Genomic DNA, 18,143 nt, shown 5'->3' on the forward strand with positions numbered 1-18,143 from the left:
GCACTAGCTTTCTAGCCAATGGCGCAAAATCAGAATCAGCCAGCAAATTTTCAAGGCTGTCTCTGGATTCCTAGCCTTGGGCCTGTATGACCTTGGGAAATCTGGGTAATCACTCTGTGTCTCAATTTACCTTTCTGTTAAAGTAAAAGAACACTGCTTTCTCTGAATTTTGCCAATACTTTGTGATAGTCATTAGAATAATAATGTAAGAATGTTGAACTCTTCAGGAAAAGATCTGGGTGGTGAGGATAGGGAGGGGGGTAGCAGGCTATGAGGCACAGGCCAAGCAGATGACAGGTCAGACAGGTGAAGGGTTGCATCGGTGACAAGTAGATGAGGTTGAAAGTCAGACAGTGTAGGAGCTGCCAGGTCAGGCAGCTTGTGGAGTCAAGAGTTTCAGACAGGTAAGTTGAATAGATCATAGGTAAGGTAGTTCATACAGTCAGGCAGGCCACAGGTCAGGCAGGTGACACATAGGGATTAGGAGAGAAAAGGAGGAAAGGGAACAGTAACATCCAGTTTGGGAGAAGGAAAGAAAATAAGGAGCAAATGAGGAGGTAATAGTTAAGGAAGAGAAGTGAGTGCTCTTTAGGCTCAAAGTTGTCTCCCTTCATACCCTAAAAATGACCTGAATTATCAGCATAAATGTTTTTTGGCATTTTGGTTGCTTTTCCTCTCTGAACTTGAGAATAGTTTCTTTTCACTTGCAAACCTCCCAGTACATATTTTTCCTCTCAAAATCTCAAGGTTTTCTCTGTGAAGATGAAATCAAGGTGTCAGTTACATTTCAGAAGTGTCAGTGATAGTGCTCTATACATAATTTAAGGCTGCCAAAACAATTTCCACTTTTGTCATTTGACTTTCTAACAAGTCTAGGTGTTAGAGAGGACAGACAGCATCCTCTCCATTGTCAGATAAGCTCCTTCTATGTGTGAGGCACCGAGAGCCAGACAACATGGCCACACTCCCAAGATGCTCTCCAAGCCCAGATGCTCTTGAGAACCCCTTTCCTTCCTTCCATGCCCTAAAGATTCAGTCTGCTTTCCTCCCCCTGAAAGTTGGCCCTACCTATTACCCCATTTATCTTGTAGCACTGGCAGCAGAGTAGGATGCAGGCTCTCAACACCCCTCTTTCTTCCTCTACATGAAATAAGTACCTTTTAAGATTTTGTAGCTCTTCATGCCAGAGAATCAGATTCAGTATCAAAAAATAACTAACAAGAACATACACAGGCTTCAGAAATGCCACTGTGTTTTCAGAGCCTATAGAAATGGGGTCAGAGCTGTCTTCCTCATAGCACTTCCTCTGAATCCCTTCTCAGAATTCCCCCATGGAAGTTTCCCAAGTTCTTATTTCTATCCAGTGGGCCTAGCTCAAATTAAGGTCCAACAGGGATTTTATGCTTCTTCCACAGCTTTGTCTATGTGCTCTTCTCTCCCCTATCATCGTATTAACCAACAACTCATGATATGCAATAAGTAATCAGGACAAAGGGCGAAAGGACTGATAATCATACAAATGTGATCTCTATCCCCAGTTTTGAAAGTTTTGTCCTTGGGGATTTTATCTTGTGCTTATCTAGCTGCCCATTATATTATCACTAGGTGGTTCCCAGATGGATTTTGGTGCTTGGCACCAAGGATCTCACTGAGAGCCATCTATGTCATTCTCAATGTCCAGCATCAGTAGATGAGGTAGACACTGTGTCAAATAGGGAACAGGTAAAAGAACCAACTCAGAGAATTAGATTGTCATGAGAAGGAAATGGAAATGGGACTTCACAAAAGGGAATGCAGCAATCTCATTCATAGAGAAGGAAATATAGAATGTTAGAAAGCTGTGGCAGTGCCTAACCAGAGCAACAAGGGGGCGTGAGGGATGCAGGCCAGGGCCTGTTTGAGATATCGCTAGTTTCTGTCCTCAGTCCCTTAAAGTTCCTCTTCCTTTAAAGGTAGGCTCCCTGTGTAGTTTACCCAATTTGGGTTGAGCACTCCCCCCACCCTTCCATCTTCTTAACCTTTTTTTATCTTGGGACTTAGAGTATAGATCAAACTGAAGGCTTTCTATTGAAGACTATTATACTACCTAGGAAAATATAAAAGCAAACTTGTTTTTAGAGAGATAAATGAAAGGTATTCAACTCATCTGCTTTTAAAATTGAGACTAGAAAACTTTAAAACAGTTAAACAAATAAGAGGAAAAAGTGAGAAGAGAAAGATAATGAGAAGAGAGGAAAATGGGAGGAGAAGAGAGAAGAGAAGAGCAAGAGAGAGAGAGAGCAGGTCAGAGAAGAATAAAGAGATTGAGCAGAGAATGGGAGAGAGGGAAAAAGAGCAAGCCTAGGGTGGGACAGAGGCAAACAGGTCAGAATCAAGAGTGTGGTTTTTGTGCCATAAACCTGGATTCTATATTTTTTAAAAAACTACATTAAATATAATACTTAATCAGGGATGAGATAGGGATGCCTACTATTACTACTTCTACTCAACATCCTCTTGGAGGCCTTAGCTAGTGAAGCAAGGCAAGAAAAACCAAAGTAAAGACTGGAAAAGAAGAAGGAACATTTTTTATTTACAAATGACATGATCGTGTGCACAGAAGATCCAAAAGAAAATACAGTCAAACCACTAGAATTAATAAGTGAATTTAGCAAGGTCTCTGAGTCAATGTCAACAAAAATTAGTTGTGTTTCTATATACAAGCACAAATAAAGAGAAATAGTAATTTACAAAATGATGCTTTTACAATAACATATTAAAAAAAAACTTCAGGTGCCTTTCTGAGGCTTATTTTTCTCAAGTATAAAATAGCAGTCATAATAACAAATAGCAGCGTGGCAGCTAGGGCTTATTGAGCACCTACAACCTGCCCGACATTGTTCTAAATGTTTACATGGGTTATTTCTTTTAACCTTCAGAACAACCTTTTATAGTTACTGTGAAAATTAAATGAAGTAATGTGTCTAAAATACTTAGCGAACTGCCTTGCATGTATTCAATTCTCAATAACTTTTAGCCAAAATAAAAACAATTATCATTTTAGAGAGTCTCGTCACCTCAATTGTTAGAACTAAGGTACTGCTCATTTGGCTTAAGATCTTTAGAAAACAGTCACGTGTTGTTACTGTTTTTTGTAATTTTAAATAGCGCATTCATTCATATATTCAGCCAGGCACTGCTCTTCAGTCTCGGAATATAGTGGGTAAGCAAAGTAGACTAAATCCATGGCCTAATGGAGTTTATAGTTTAGTGAGGAAAACAGACATTAATCAAATGATTGCACATTTTGCTATGAATATAATGTACAAGGAGTTACGAGAGTATAAAAGCAGGGAACCTGGTCTGGCCTAGAGAATGAGTGAAGCCTTCGCCACAAAAAAATGACAGTTGAGCTGAGTTATGAAGGGTAAGTGGTACAGGGGCAGAGGTGGAGACTGCTCCATGCAGAGGAAGCAGTCTTTCTAAATGGGGTGAGGGCTGAGGGTGGAGGGAGAGCATAGCATGTTTCAGGAACCAAAAAATAGTGTCTGATTGGCTGGAACTCAGAGAATGAGAAGCAGGTTGTTGGATGAGCTGTGGCGGCGAAGGAGGAGAGGAGGCAGGTCATCGGGGCCTTGGGAGCCTTGGGAGGCGTTTTTGTAGTCAGCCTAAGAAGAATGGAGAGCACTGTGGGGAATGATATGATCTGATTTGTGTTTTGAAAATATTTCTCCACTGAGGAGGCTACTACTGTAGTCTCGGAAGATATGAAATTAGGTTAGGCTAGGATGACAGCAGTACAGAGAGGAATTAGTGGGCATACTTGAGAGACGTCTAAGGCATGGAGTTGATGGCATTTGGTATTAGCTTGGATGAGGGAGGAGGGATGCACCACGGATGCCTCGGACTGGACTTGCAGAACTGGGCAAAAGGAGTGACATTCACTGAGACAAGGACAGTCTTCTCTTCCATGGAATAGCTTGTTTAACTTAATATTGAAACTTAAGAGTGTGTTTGAAGTATTTATTTTCCTGTGGAAATCTGAATGTCTTACTTCTGGGAAAAGGAAGAGAGGTTTAGGATACTGATTTGGGAAGTTTAGAGATAATTGTTCCTTTGTTTTCCCTTTGACTTTCAAAAGATGTCAAATTGTTATATCTCCAGCCTTAAAATGTCAGAAATATCAAACATGTACATTCTTAGATTTAGAACCAGTCTTCTCCCCCTTTTCTTATATCAAATCTGTTTCTTCAGTCTGAAAAATGGAATGGATTCAGAGCAGAAATCCATATGTCTTCAACTTCTTTTTTATTAAACTTTCAAGTCTCTTCTCCTTAGGTCACCAAGTAGATAGATGTGAGAAAATAATTCTTGTGGTCAGAACATTGCCTCATCCAGTGATTGTACAGACTGGGTGATATTAAGATCTAACTGCTCTGAAATTCCCTGCTTCTGGTTTGGAATGTCTTTGGCAGGTATGCCAGGGCTGGAAGAGACCTTAAATTATTCTTGGTTAGAGCCGTCATCTAATGCTGGTAGTTCATGGGGTTGATCTGAACAAGCCTGTGAGAAGGCCCTGAGTTGGCCCAGGCTTCCCAGGACTGGTTGGGACTCCATAAGCCTTGGCATTCTCTCAAAGCAGAAGGTCTGTGGCAGATCAGAGTTTGAACTTTCTTAACCCCCTGCCACTTTTATGTACATAGCAAAAACCATCCTTTAGGACCCCCTGAAGGGAAGAAAAGTCATTAGTGGTATAGTCAGAAGGAAATGTGAGATGGGGGGGTAGTCCCACAGTCCAACCCTTTGCCTTAGGCAGCAGACTAGTGGTGGTAGATGTGCTGATGATGTGTACAAGTGTGTGTGTACAACTCAGATCAGGTGGTAGTTTCTCTCTGTCTCTCTCTTCCACACACATAGACACACTAGTGTCTTCAGCCTGTACCTGCTTCTCTATATCATAGGGTGGCAGCCTCCTTGGTATTGAGGAGTGGGAACAGGATTTCATGTGCTGTCTGAGTTCATGTGCAGCTACTAGCAGCTGGGTCTCCCCTCTCCCTCTCACCTTGCTCAGCTAACAACCTGACACTACCCTCGCCTCTGCTCCTGCAGCACTCCACTTCGGTGAGCATCATGGGCTTCTCCAACACTCTAGAGATGGAGCTGTCATCTCCCAGGCTGTCAAGGACCCTAGATCCACAGATCCAGAGCGTGAGCAGCCTGACATCTGGCCCTCCCCAGGCGGTGCCAAGCCTGCCGAGTGGGCCCCCCCAAACCATATCCAGCCTGAGTGGTCAAAACCAGGCCATACCCAGCCTGACAAATAGTCACCTGCAGACCGTGCCCAACCTTGTGCGTGGCCCCCTGCAGCCCATGCCCAGCCTGGTGAGTGATTCCTCCCAGGCTGTCACAAGCCTGGCAGGTGATCACTCCCAGGCTGGGCCCATCCTAATGTCTGGTCACACTCAGGCAGGGCCAAGCTTGGCAGCTTGTCCTCTGCAGAACATGCCTGCAGCTTCTGACATGCAGCTGGAAACTGGATCCAGCCCCAGCCCTGGTTCTGGCCGAGCTGTGGGGAGCCTGTGCCCTGGGGATGGAGCTGACCACTCCCTGGGGAATGCTCTGTGTAAGGTAAGTCATGAGGATGTTCATCGTCCTCTGCTCATCACTGGGCTTATCATTGAGGGCCTTATCCTACCTTAGCTTAACAGCTCTGAAACGTCTAATGGCAAAATGTCCAATCTCTTTGATTCTTGTTGGCCTTTTGCTTTTGAAAGATGGAAAGCGATGATCCCACCCGCTTCACTGACTCTCTGGGACAAGTCCTCACAGCCCCTGGTCTGGATGCTCCTAAAGACTTGGCTATCCCCTCAGACCTGGAGGAGCCAATTAACCTCTCGGTGAAAAAACCTGCACTGGTGCCAGTGGTCAGCACATCCACAGCTCTGCAGCAGTACCGGAACCCAAAAGGTGAGAGTCAAGTAAGCAGCTTGCCTTTTGTCCTGGCCACAGACTTGAGCAGATGGACTCAGCACTTCCAGATGAGATAGATCCAGCAGATAGGCTCTATGCCCCGGGGAGCAGTGTTTCACCCTCAGGCCAAATTCAGTTCTCCCCTCCAGAATTGACTTATTGATGCCTGTTCTGCTTGCCTCATTGTGGCTACAACTGATCCAGGCAAGGCCAGGACTTAGCTTTCTTATAACATTCCGCATGCAGAAATTCCTGGGGGTCTGGGAATATTAGGAGAAGGAAACAGGAAGCTCATCCTGTTTGCTAATGCTGCCAGAATGCAAAACACCAGAAATGGATTGGCTTTTATAAAAGGAGGTTTATTTGGTTACAAAGTTACTTAAGGCCATGAAGTGTCGTTCAACAAAGGATACCTTCACTGGAGGATGGCCAGTGGAGTCCGGAAAATCTCTGTTAGCTGAGAAGGCACGTGGCTGGCGTCTGCTCCAAAGTCTGGTTTCAAAATGGCTTTCTCCCAGGATGTTCCTCTCTAGGCTACAATTCCTCAAAAATGTCACTCTCAGTTGCTCTTGGGGCATTTGTCCTCTCTTAGCTTCCCCAGAGCAAGAGTCTGCTTTCAATGCTGTCTTCAAACTGTCTCATCTGCAGCTACTCTCTCAGCTTCTGTGAATTCTTCAAAGTGTCCCTCTTGGCTGTAGCTCCTCTTCAGAACGTCACTCACAGCTGCACTGAGTTCCTTCTGTTTGTCAGCTCATTTGTATGGCTCCAGTGATTTAATTTAGATCCACCCTGAATGGGTGGGGTAACACCTTCATGGAAACTATCCAATCAGAGTCATCACCTACAGTTGGGTGGGGCGCATCTCCATGGAAACACTCGAAGAATTACAATCTAATTAACACTGATACATCTGCCCACACAAGATTACATCAAAGATAATAGCATTTTGGGGGACGTAATACATTCAGACTGACACAAGGGCTAGCCTTGGAAAAATACTATAGGGGAAAGAACATGCACTTTGGAGTTCTGGAGACAGAGCTAAGTTAGAAAGCCAGATGTCTCTTTATGTTTCATCCTGAGCAAGATACCTAACTTCTCTGAACTGATTTCTTTCTTTATAAATGAGCCTAATCAAAACCAATCTCCACTGGTCTGAATTCCCTTTTCTAAGGGGCACAACACAAGTTCACATTACTGCATGTGTGAGACAAATTCTTGTTACTACTTCATAGGTTGCTTGGACAAATAACTGCAGTAAAACCACTTGATAACTTACTCTGTAGTAACAAGAGTTATTTGGCAGTAATGTGTTACAGTTCCTTTCTTCAGTGAAAGTTGAGGGCTAGTTGGAAAGTTAGGAAGTAACTGCCTTGGGATCATTTGGGACTTTTCAGTTTGTATGGGTGTATTCAGTTTGTAATGATCAGTCTATTTCTTATACATGTAATGAATATAAATGAAATAATTTTTCTCCTGAATTTCAACTGAAAATTGATTATTTACTGCACAACAATATAACTCTGCATTTCCTGCAACTAAATATTTTGAATGCTGCTTGCACATGTGATGGGTTTTACTGTAACACATGTAACACAGTGCTGGTGCTGAGCAGGTGCTCAATAAATGCTAGTTCCCTTCTCTCTCCCCTTCTCTGCCTCCTGCCCATCTACACAGACTGTACTACACAGGGGAGGGCTGATGGGAGTCTCTTGTCATGTGATGTGAGCTAGATTCTCAGGCAGTGCTAGAATCCCAGCACCTGGTTGAAAAGGCGGAGGCTGGATGGTTGGAATGACCTCCCAGAGCAGGCAACTGCATTGGGAGCAGGAGAGTTCTGAGCTCACTTTGAAGGTGTGACACTGGCCCCTCAGTGCCTGACCCAACACTTCCTCCTAGGCAGCCTCTGAGTGTTATCTGTGTTCATTTTTTTAAGAGAAGGTGGCCTTCCTCCCTTCTCAGGAAGGAGATCCCTGGTAGTATTGTCACCACCATGAGTGATTACAGTGTGGGTCACAATTATGTAACCCGTCTGTGGCCAAAGGTTTGAGTAGCAGATATGTGTGAAAGTGTGAGTGCCAGTAGTAGTGAAAGATACGTGGTTATTGCTGTATGATTTCGGTTATGGGTAATAAGTGTGTGTTAACACATGTATGATTACAGATATGGGTGACAGGTGTATTGGCACAAATTTATGCTACCAGTATTTTTTGTCTTTTGCCTTAGAGTTTAAGAATTTGGAACAAGGAGCCCTAGAGCTGGATACAAAAGAGAACCGGAGCATCAGGTATCAGACTACAGGCTGAAGCTCCTCCCCCACCCCAACTTCACATCCTTGCAGGTTGGCATAGGAAGTCAGCATCCTTGGTGACTTAACTGGAAGTAGAAGTTTTTCTGCAAGTGCCTTCTTTCAACCCAAGACCCTCAAGTGAGGTCTGGTGGTTGGATGTCTGGGAGGTTATGGGAGGATGTTCTGGCTCCTGCAGTGTGAGGTCTGCACTCTGTACACAGTACTCACTCTTCAGGGAGCCCCCTTGTTTGTCCATGGGCTTCACCAAAGGGCTTCTCAGTGTCTGTCAGGGCCTGGCCAAGCCAAGCTGGGGAGGGGACAAAATGTGGGCCTTTGGAGTGTTGGACTGAGGAGATCTTGAACAATGATTCAGTTGTAGGATCATGGATGGGCCTGACTTAGAGGCTGGTTCCAGAGGAAGCTCCTAGTGAGACACAGGAATGTCTGTCTTGTCACAGAGCGTTCAACAATGAGCACAAGATTCCCTATGTGCGACTGGAACGACTCAAGATCTGTGCCGCCTCCTCGGGAGAGATGCCTGTGTTCAAGCTGAAGCCACAGAAGAATGATCAGGATGGGAGCTTCCTGCTGATCATCGAATGTGGCACTGAGTCCTCCAGCATGTCCATTAAGGTACCACTTTGCTCTTTGCGTTGGTCTTGAACCTTGGCCAACCCAGGAGCTTCTCCTTTCTGTCTGCTAAGAATTCTGGCTCTGGGCTCTGGCTCTGAGGGGGGCTACAGGTTGGCCAGACTTTGTCTCCTGCTATAAAGGGTCTGTTAGATGCACATTAGGATTGAGTTGTGCCAGGGTCCATGGGGTTTGGCTGACCTGGAGCCCTGGAATGAGTTGTTCTCATAGTAGGTGCTCAGGGCCTGTCAGTCTCTCCCTCCTCCACCAGCTTGTTGATGCTGTTCTCTGACTGCTCAGACTCACTTCTTCTCCAAGGTCAGCCAGGACAACTTGCCTGATGCCATCGAGGCCCCCAGTCTGGGGGGAAGAAAGGTCACTGTCACTTCTCTGGCTGGGCAGCGGCCACCAGAGGTGGAAGGTATATCTCCTGAAGAACATAGACTCATTCCTCGAACCCCTGGAGCCAAGAAGGGCCCCCCAGTACCAATAGAGAATGAGGACTTCTGTGCTGTGTGCCTCAATGGGGGAGAGTTGCTGTGCTGTGACCACTGTCCCAAAGTGTACCACCTTTCCTGCCACGTGCCAGCCTTGCTCAGCTTCCCAGGGTGAGTCATGCCAGCCCAGGGCCATCATCTGGCTGGCAGGGCTATCTTTCAGAGATTATTACTCCAGGCCAGGCCCCACAGATTTCCCCAGGGTGGACTTACCTCCCATCTTCGGGGTCTGCATGAATTGCAGGTCAATGAGTTGGTGGGCCCTGCAGCTGTATGTCCTCTGCACAGACAGGTGGATGTTCAAAATGTGGTTGGCTTCTATTTCTCCTCTGTTCCCAGCATCTTCCTTCTTAAAGATTTGTCCCTAAACTCCTTCTCTAGCTCCTTTCTTAATGCCTATTTTCTGGATTCGCTGAACTCTGAGTTACTGAATTTCTTTCAAGTTTGTGGCTAGGAAACCATTCCTTCCAGGGCAGGCCTGGGGACTCAGTTTCCCATTCCATCACTCTCCATGCCTGTCTTGGGATGGAGGGACAGAGAAGGGTGCTCTGGGCAATGTGTGGAGACCTAACTTGACCTCACTTGCCTTCTCAGGGGAGAGTGGGTGTGTACCTTGTGCCGCAGCCTAACGCAGCCTGAGATGGAGTACGACTGTGAGAATGCCCGTTATAACCAGCCTGGAGTGCGGGCATCTCCTGGCCTGAGCACATGTGACCAGAAGGTAGGGAGGGTTCTCTGGGAACAGGCTTCCCTGCTCAGGCCAGCCTCCCTATGCCTACAGGGGCCGAGGCTTGTCAGAGGGATGGGAGGCCTTCTCTGATACCTCTCTTTTGGGTTATGCCTAGCACCTTGGCCCATGGAGGGTTTTGCCATGATTTTTATTCTTCTGCCAGCTGTTTTGCTCTGGCCTGGGAGTCTGAACTTTGCCTTAGTGTGGTAGCTGCTACCCTGAGGGACAGAGCCAAGTCTTCAAGAGTTATCAGGGTCACTATCTTCAGTTCTTATTGAGGGGGACCAGAATAAAGTTACACTGATTTCTGATTTCTGCAGAAGTGTGAGAAGCTGGTGCTGTCCTTATGCTGCAATAGCCTCAGCCTGCCCTTCCATGAGCCCGTCAGCCCCCTGGTAAGAAAGGGGCCTCACTGCTTCTGTCTGCTACTGTCCTTTCTGCTCAGAAGACGCTAGGCCATGGGGCAGGATCACTGTGGTACCCAGGGTGGACTTTGAACATGGTCACTGGATGTAATGACAATATTAATTTGTGGGTGGTCCAGGGAACCTGGGGGCCATGCTGTTCCACCCACCCCCACCAATTGCTGCTGCATCAGACCTGACCTGACAAGTGACCTGTTCTTCCTTTTCCCTTTCTCTTTGTCTCCTTTCTCTACTCTTTTCTTCCTGCTGCTCCTCACCTTTCTCTTTCTTCTGTTCTTTCATTTCTATTCCAACTCATTCTCTACCTCTTCTTCCTTCTTATCTTTATCTTTCTCTTCTCCCCCTGAGGCCCGACATTATTACCAGATTATCAAGAGGCCCATGGACCTGTCAATCATCCGGAGGAAGCTGCAAAAGAAGGACCCAGCTCACTACACCACCCCAGAGGAGGTGGTGTCGGATGTGCGCCTCATGTTCTGGAACTGTGCTAAATTCAATTATGTATGTTCTGCCCTGTTTTCCCTTCCCCCTATTTCCCAGTGACTCCAAGACTGTCATGCCGGGTGGGGGATCAGGTTTGGTGCTGGGCTGTTATGAGGATCTGGGAGCAGACCTTCTGGGCTGTACCATAGTCAGTACTTAAAAACTCTTACCTACACTTGGGCCTCAGCATACACTCAGGAGGAAGATAGGGAGAGGCTAGGGACTGGCCACCTGTGAGTACCTTTCAGGGTTATTTCTGCTTTAAGAGCTGATACCAAACTGGTTATACTGAGTCCTGGGGACAAAGCATCAAGTTCCAGACATCTTAGGAACCCTGGTACAGGCATTGAGCTCTCTGTAGGGACCTGGTGGAGGTGAGCTGGTAGAAACAGGGCAGACTGTCACTGCTCTCCTCCCCCCTCAGCCCGACTCAGAGGTTGCAGAGGCTGGCCGTTGCCTGGAAGTATTCTTTGAGGGCTGGTTGAAGGAGATCTACCCGGAGAAACAGTTTGCCCAGCCGAGGCGGGAGGACTCAGACTCCGAGGAGGTGTCTAGTGAGAGTGGTTATTCCACTCCTCAAGGCTTCCCGTGGCCCCACTACATGCAGGAGGGCATCCAACCCAAGAGGCGGCGGCGACATATGGTAAAGAGTTCTGCCAGCTGGCAGGCAGGTGGGTGGGTAATTGGGCAGGCAGCAGGGTACCTGAATAGCATATACAGAGCAACCTAAAGTGAAGGTGCCACAAGAGATGGTGATGACAATGACCCCTCACTTCCATCCCCTCAGCCAATAAAGAAAGCAGGGAGGGTAGTGTGGGCATCATCAACTCCATTTACCAGTGAGGACTGAAATTCACAGAGGTGAATGTACCTACCCAGGGTCACCCAGAAAATTGGTGTCAGAACTAGGGTGAGAAACCAGATCTCCTGACTCCTGCTCAGTGCTTGTTAGACTTCACTGTGATGCCCATAGGAAGAGAAGTACCTGATCTCAGTGCCTCATCTCGACTTGGGTTCGGGGAGAAAGGAGGGGGTCTTTTTCAGTCTCTTGGCATAAGAAATGAAGGAGAGATGTTACTTGCAGCAAAGAGAGCTCTTCTGACCCACCTGTGTAGACCTGAAACATCAAGTCAGTACTGCTTAATTCCACTGAAATGTATTGCCTGCCAACCGTGTACCAGGGCTGACCAGCCATCCTCAGTTTTTGTGATACTTAGACACAACGGTTAGTGGCTTCAGTGATTTTTGCTGTTGCATTCCTGGGGTAGAATAAAACACTTTGAATCGAAGCTCAACACTTAGCTTTTTCACCTTAATAAATACTATATTTGGCCATTTCAATTCCAAATATATATTTTTTTCTCTTTAGGAGAATGAGAAGGCCAAAAGAATGTCGTTCCGCCTGGCCAACAGCATCTCCCAGGTGTGAGAGCTGGAAGGAGACTGAGCACTTTGGCAGCTGATGCCCCATCCTGTTGACCACTCCTCCCCACCTTTCAGCTCATACTCTTCAGATTGTGGATGTGAGACTAGTCTTGTCGAGCTGTGTAGTGCTCTTCATTGCCATTTGCAGTTACATTTATTTGGGAGCCATAGTGCATCCACCACAAAGAAGATTTCAGTAATAAAAAGTGAGGAGGGAGGTGTTCCCTATCACCACAATAATCAGATGTGTAGGGTCCATTTGACAAGACCAATCCTAGTCAGGCTTGGGAAGATCAGACTTTTTTGGTGAATTCTTTCTGCTGAGGAAAGTAGACCTTTCTCACCTTTCAGTGTCCAGGGCTCAGGAACAATGTATCTGTCTGACCTCCTCCTGGGCTCAGAAGTGGGTAAAAAGAAGAGGAGAGAGGTTCTGACATATGGGAGGCCTGTGATCCCTGGCCCAGCACAGCCAAAGACTGTTACTATTTGCCTTTGCTTGTCCTGCTGGGACAGAGGCACCTGCCTGCCATGGACAGGATAATGGAGGCTTCTAGAGGCCACAGGTCTCAATTGGTGCCTATTTGGGTTCTAATGGTTTTCAGGGTATTTGTTTTTCATGTCCCCTTTCCTGACATCAACTTAGGTGGCCACTGTGAATGTGCTCTGGATAGTATGGCATTCTTAACTGGGCTGAGTGGCTGTGCAGGGATTTCTTATATTTTCCAGCTCAGATTTCACTTGCAGGTTTCAGAAGATGTCAACTTGAGAGTCTGCATTCTGCCACTTACTTTGAGCTAGGAGCACTTCTTTGGTGTCAGAACCTGCCTTCCTAGAAGTGATTGTTGGTGCTTGTAGGTGGCCACCCCTTCATTATCTCCATTTAGAGGTCTGGATCCTGAGTTGTTCTTGGGAAAATTGTGAGGCAGCTGCTGTCTGCTTCAGGTACAGAGTGTCCTGGGCAAGGAGAATGACCCACAACCAGCTCACACTTCTGGGCCTCTCCTGCTTAGAGATCCTAGTTCTCAACCTCTCCAAGTTCACAGAGCCAAAGAGCAGAAGTTAAGTTCTCTGTCTAACCTGGCCCAGACTGTCCAAAGCCCAAAAAAAACCCAGATTCTTCCTACAGCCCTATGTTGTTGGAGGTTGGAGAACATCAGAGGGCCCAACACGAGCCAGATACAGGCATTAATGGGAAGTTCTGTCTAGGATGGAAGGGAAAACCAAAAGGCAGTGAAGCCAATGTCCTTCAGTGACCTGAAGGAAATTCAGGACCTTAGTCAGCCTAAAACTCAGAGTATCTGCCTCAAAGCCATGGGAAGAGGAACTCCAGGGTGTACCTTGGATCTTTATGTTCCCTGCAGGGTGTGGGTGAGGAAGAGCCATGGGCAGATGCTGGGGGTCAGGCCACCTTCTAAGCAAGGAGTTGGTTGTGATGTTGCTATTGCTGATGTTGCTGGGGAGCTACAGACGCGGCCTTCAGTGGACGTGGCACTTCAGTGGTCTGGCCCCAGAGACACAGCTCTTCCTTTTCCTGTCATGGCTTGGCTAATTTCTGAGGCATCTCAGATCATGGCTGTATTTTTGCTAAAAGGTGCAGTTTAAGGAACTTCTTGTTTGTAGGTGCTTTGCTAATCGACAGATTTTGATCAGAGAGAACATTTCTTCTCCTTGTGAGTCGATGGCACAGCTCATTTCCTTCTCCACTAGGCTGGGATCATTCTTCCCATCAAAAAACACTGTGCCCATTGACTTGCCATTCTTTCACCAGCACATGCCAAGGTCTCTGAAGCAGGTGGGCTTCCATAATCCTGTCTTTAATACGCCGATACCCGGGCATTCTTTGTACTTAGTCCTTGGCTAAGTGATTTGGGCTCACTTTCTGGTTTAGACTTTGGCCACATCCCTGTCAATTTTTGAGTCTTTTTCTCTGTTTAGTTAGCTAGGCAAAGTTCCTTCTTTGTTTGCCTCACTAATTCCTGCCCTTGGTCATCATTCCTTTGTGTAGCTTACATTCCCACTGCCTTTGAGTGAGCTTCCTGGTGCTTTTTGTTGGGGAGGTTGGTGAGGGCCTTGACAGACTCAAACCTGACTGAGATCCTTTCTCAGGTCCAAATGGAGACCACAGATGTGGAGCAGAAATGCTTGTTTTCCCTTCTATTGATGAAGCTTGGGCAGGGTTTACTGGGCCCAGGAATCAGCTCACTGGGTTAGGGAATCTTAGCTATGTGTTGGAGAGTCACATATTCCCTTCCCGTCATAGAGGCCCTGCATGCTGGGAGGCTCCCTTTAGGCACCGGACCAGGAGGGCTGTGGGAGGTAGGGTGTCCTTTGCCACACATATGCAAGGCCCTGGCCCATTACACCATCCCTACATTAGCTACCCCATGGCACTGCCCTCTCCCTGGCTTGTCCTGTGTACTTAGCACCATTATTTTGAGTCAGAGTTTTGTTTTGTTTTTGTTTGCAGAAACAAGAATATGACTTTTTAGAAATTAAAAACAAAAACAAAAAACTACTAGCCCAGTGATTGCTTTCAGTGGCTCTTTGCTAACATTTGAGCTGATCCTGCTTTTGACTGTCTCCTCTTATGGCCCCAGTTTGATGTCATTCATGTCCTTTGGCCATTGACAAGGTCATGCAATGGAAATGCAATGGCTTCTGGATTCTTTTCCTATAGAATGCAGCCCTATAAGATAAATCAGGCTTCTTAGATGTGATGAGAAACATAACAGTGGAGTGGCTCCATTTGACTCAAAGGGGATTTTAGTTCAAAAATTGATGGAGGATGAACTTGTGGAATACTCTTCCACAGAACAGGGTAGGTTGTCCCTGCCTGATTTTAGCAATTGCCAAAAATTGACACACCCTGTCTGCCCTTGATACCATTCTTTGAGTGGCAGCCCCCAGACTCCCTGTAAGCTTTGCTCCATAGCAGGCACTGGGGTCAGTCCAGGCTAGACTGCCTCCTTGTACCCATTTCTGATGACAGGTCTTTGTCTTGCTCCCAAGACTGAGGCCTCTCCTTGTTAGTTCACACACTCGGCTCTGCTCCCACTCTCTCTCCATGGTGTCACCTATAGTCTTCTCTTCTGAAATCCTGAACTGAGACTTTTCTCCTTCTGGATTACCACTTCTGTGCTGCTGCTTCTTCCATTCCCTCGCTGCTCTTAAACTTGCCCCAATCTTTTACTCGGTTTCTATGACCTTAGCCCTCTCCCTGTTCTCCCAGTTTTTCAGCCTTCTCTTGGACTTCCTCTCCCCAGCCTGAATCCTTGGGCTATCACACGCTGACATTTTTATCAGCAACTTGAACTTTCTCATCCTCTCAGACTTTTCCTGAAACTTAACTCCTCTCCATTTTCTGCATCAAACTGTTTTCTGCTCCTTTTACCTGGGCTGCTGAGCATGACAGATTCATAGTTGACACCCTCAGTTGGGTATTTGGTAATGATTGGAAATTCTTTTGCTTGTTGTTACTCTACTTTCCCATCACCACCACCTCTTTCCTCTTTTTTTCAGCAAATGACTGACCTCAATGGCTGCTTCACAGAGGACAGATCCTAAAGCAAGAACTTCCTTGCTCACCTGCTCCTCTCACCACTTCCCATTTATCTATATCTACAGCCTCATATCTTTCCTTCCTTTCTATTTTGTTCTCTATTTCTTGAATCCTGTTATATGTTCTCCAAGACTTTGCCCCATCCCTTATCCCACTGCTCTCAATTCCTGGCATCTTCCCAGCACCACCCTCTCCATTGTTTACCTCTACATAGCTTGCAAACTAGCAAGGGTCTCCTCAAGATTAGTCTAAAAGCTGCTTAGTCCCCTTCTCCTGTATATTCTCTCGTCAGTCAAGTTTCTTACAAAAGGTATCTTTTTCATTTACTCTGCTCACTGCTCACTCTCTAGCCCTCTCTAGTTTTTTGTATAAGTCACCAGTGACCACCTAGTTGCCAAATCAAATGAATATCTTTCAATCTTCAACTATCTTGAACTCCCAGTAGCATTTCACACAATCCATCACTCCTCCTTGAAATGGCCCTGCAAGTTTCTGGATTATCTTCTTTTCAGCCACACAGGTCTTCTTTGAAACCTAGACAGAGGGACATGTCGGTGGCTATCTGTGGCCTCCTCTCCTCAGGAGTTAGCTAAGTAAGAACAAGCACAGCTACTCCTCTTCCCTACCTGCTGTCTCTGCCAATTTGTGTGTCCCTTCCTTCTCCTGGACTCAATTCTCTTCATGCCAAGCATGTTTCTAGTTCCTGTTGAGAGGACAGTGTATATGATTCTTTCCCTCTGTCTTTTCCAGTGCAGTGCAGAGACAGAATATAGCCATGTTTGCTAACAGGCCCCATCTAAATCAGCACAAGGGTGTGGACTGTGTGCTACAGCATCCAAGCAGCAGCCAGGCTAGACTGTACTACCAGGCTGGTGGCAGCTCCTCGCCATGATCCCTATACCAGTCAGAGCCTGCCACAGTCTGTAAGGAGCCTGGGATCATAGCAAAACATGTCTGCATGCATGGTTCAGTGCTGCTGACCAGGAGGAGCATCCTGGCAGGTGTGGGTATCTGCCACGGAGAACATATGGAGGGGAGACTGGTAAGTGCTGATCATGAACACTTGCTTTCTCTAGTTGTTCTGCTGGAGGCAGATGTTGGTTACTTTCTTGGAGGCAGGGAGATATAGTGGAAAGACATCTGATTTGACATTCTGATCCCCTAAACTTTGGCTCTGCCAATTATGAGCTATGTGACCTTGAATACAATTTCTCCATCTATAAAGTTAGGGTAGGGGAGAAAACAGTGATCTGTCAGAGGAGCTCCAGCTCTAAAGATGATAACTGTGATTCTAACTCTACAGCTCAGACCACACAGGAAACAAGGGAACTTTGGAGGTGGGGCATATCTGGGGGAGTCTTAACCAGGCAGGGCAAAGGGACTCCCAGGCCAAATTGAGCTGCTTCGAGGAAAGTCCTCATCAGCTGGTGCTGCTTCTTGAGCCATATGCCCATCACTCAAGCTGTACCCCTTTCTTGGATATCTAGGGAGAGTTCCTCTTAGATCTTTTCTAGAAGTGGCCATTGGATACAAGGTGACTGGGGGCATGAGGGAGTAATATTGTTAGAGAAGTGTCACTGATTTTAAAGGGACCTACACATTCAATAACAAATAAAAAAACATCAAACTTTTCTTTACCAACAATTGTGTCCTGGAGTGTTTTTCAGTGAAGACGGTCAAAACATGCTTCATGGCCTTCTTGCCCCAGGGCTTCTGTCCATTAGGAACAGAAGATGGGGAAGAAAAGACGAACAAACCTTTCTCTTTGAGGCAGAACCCAGCTCTTTGCTTCTTATTGCATGAACACAGTCTGCTCTTGAAAATACAGGCAATAAGTCTGAAGTAGGGGGTAGCAAAAACATATCTTATAAATGCTCATTACTTCCCACTGATAGGAACTCAAGAATGCCCTTTGTATAGTGATATTCCCTGGTTGCCTATCCTTGGCTCTCTTCTCTGCTCATTCTAACCTTTTTGTGTGTCTAGGACATTGTAATGAGTTTGTCATGCTTTTTGGGGACACCATGTCTCAACCCCTTTCCTATTTTGGGGGAATTCCCCACCTCAGGAGTCTTGGTGGAAGGCACAGCCCAATCCTCACTTCAGAAGCTGAATATACTGGAATCTTGCTTTTCTATCATCCCTTGCAGCCAGA

At 46.3% G+C, this 18,143-nt stretch overlaps 1 protein-coding gene across 1 annotated transcript in view; it reads left to right on the forward strand.

Annotated features, from left to right (window-relative positions):
* Positions 1-17,604, forward strand: part of TRIM66 (tripartite motif containing 66) — a 69,909-nt gene extending 52,305 nt beyond the window's left edge. The window contains exons 12-21 of the mRNA XM_037840045.1: positions 5,089-5,607; positions 5,754-5,946; positions 8,176-8,236; positions 8,698-8,872; positions 9,188-9,477; positions 9,961-10,087; positions 10,417-10,491; positions 10,870-11,022; positions 11,429-11,647; positions 12,374-17,604. Coding sequence (XP_037695973.1) covers positions 5,089-5,607; positions 5,754-5,946; positions 8,176-8,236; positions 8,698-8,872; positions 9,188-9,477; positions 9,961-10,087; positions 10,417-10,491; positions 10,870-11,022; positions 11,429-11,647; positions 12,374-12,433 — 1,872 coding nt within the window. The 3' untranslated portion in view covers positions 12,434-17,604. The remainder of the gene's footprint in view (positions 1-5,088; positions 5,608-5,753; positions 5,947-8,175; positions 8,237-8,697; positions 8,873-9,187; positions 9,478-9,960; positions 10,088-10,416; positions 10,492-10,869; positions 11,023-11,428; positions 11,648-12,373) is intronic.
* The last annotated feature ends 539 nt before the right edge of the window (positions 17,605-18,143 follow it).

The sequence above is a fragment of the Choloepus didactylus genome, chromosome 6 (genome assembly GCF_015220235.1).
Source record: "Choloepus didactylus isolate mChoDid1 chromosome 6, mChoDid1.pri, whole genome shotgun sequence".
In the NCBI taxonomy this organism is placed as follows: domain Eukaryota; kingdom Metazoa; phylum Chordata; class Mammalia; order Pilosa; family Megalonychidae; genus Choloepus; species Choloepus didactylus.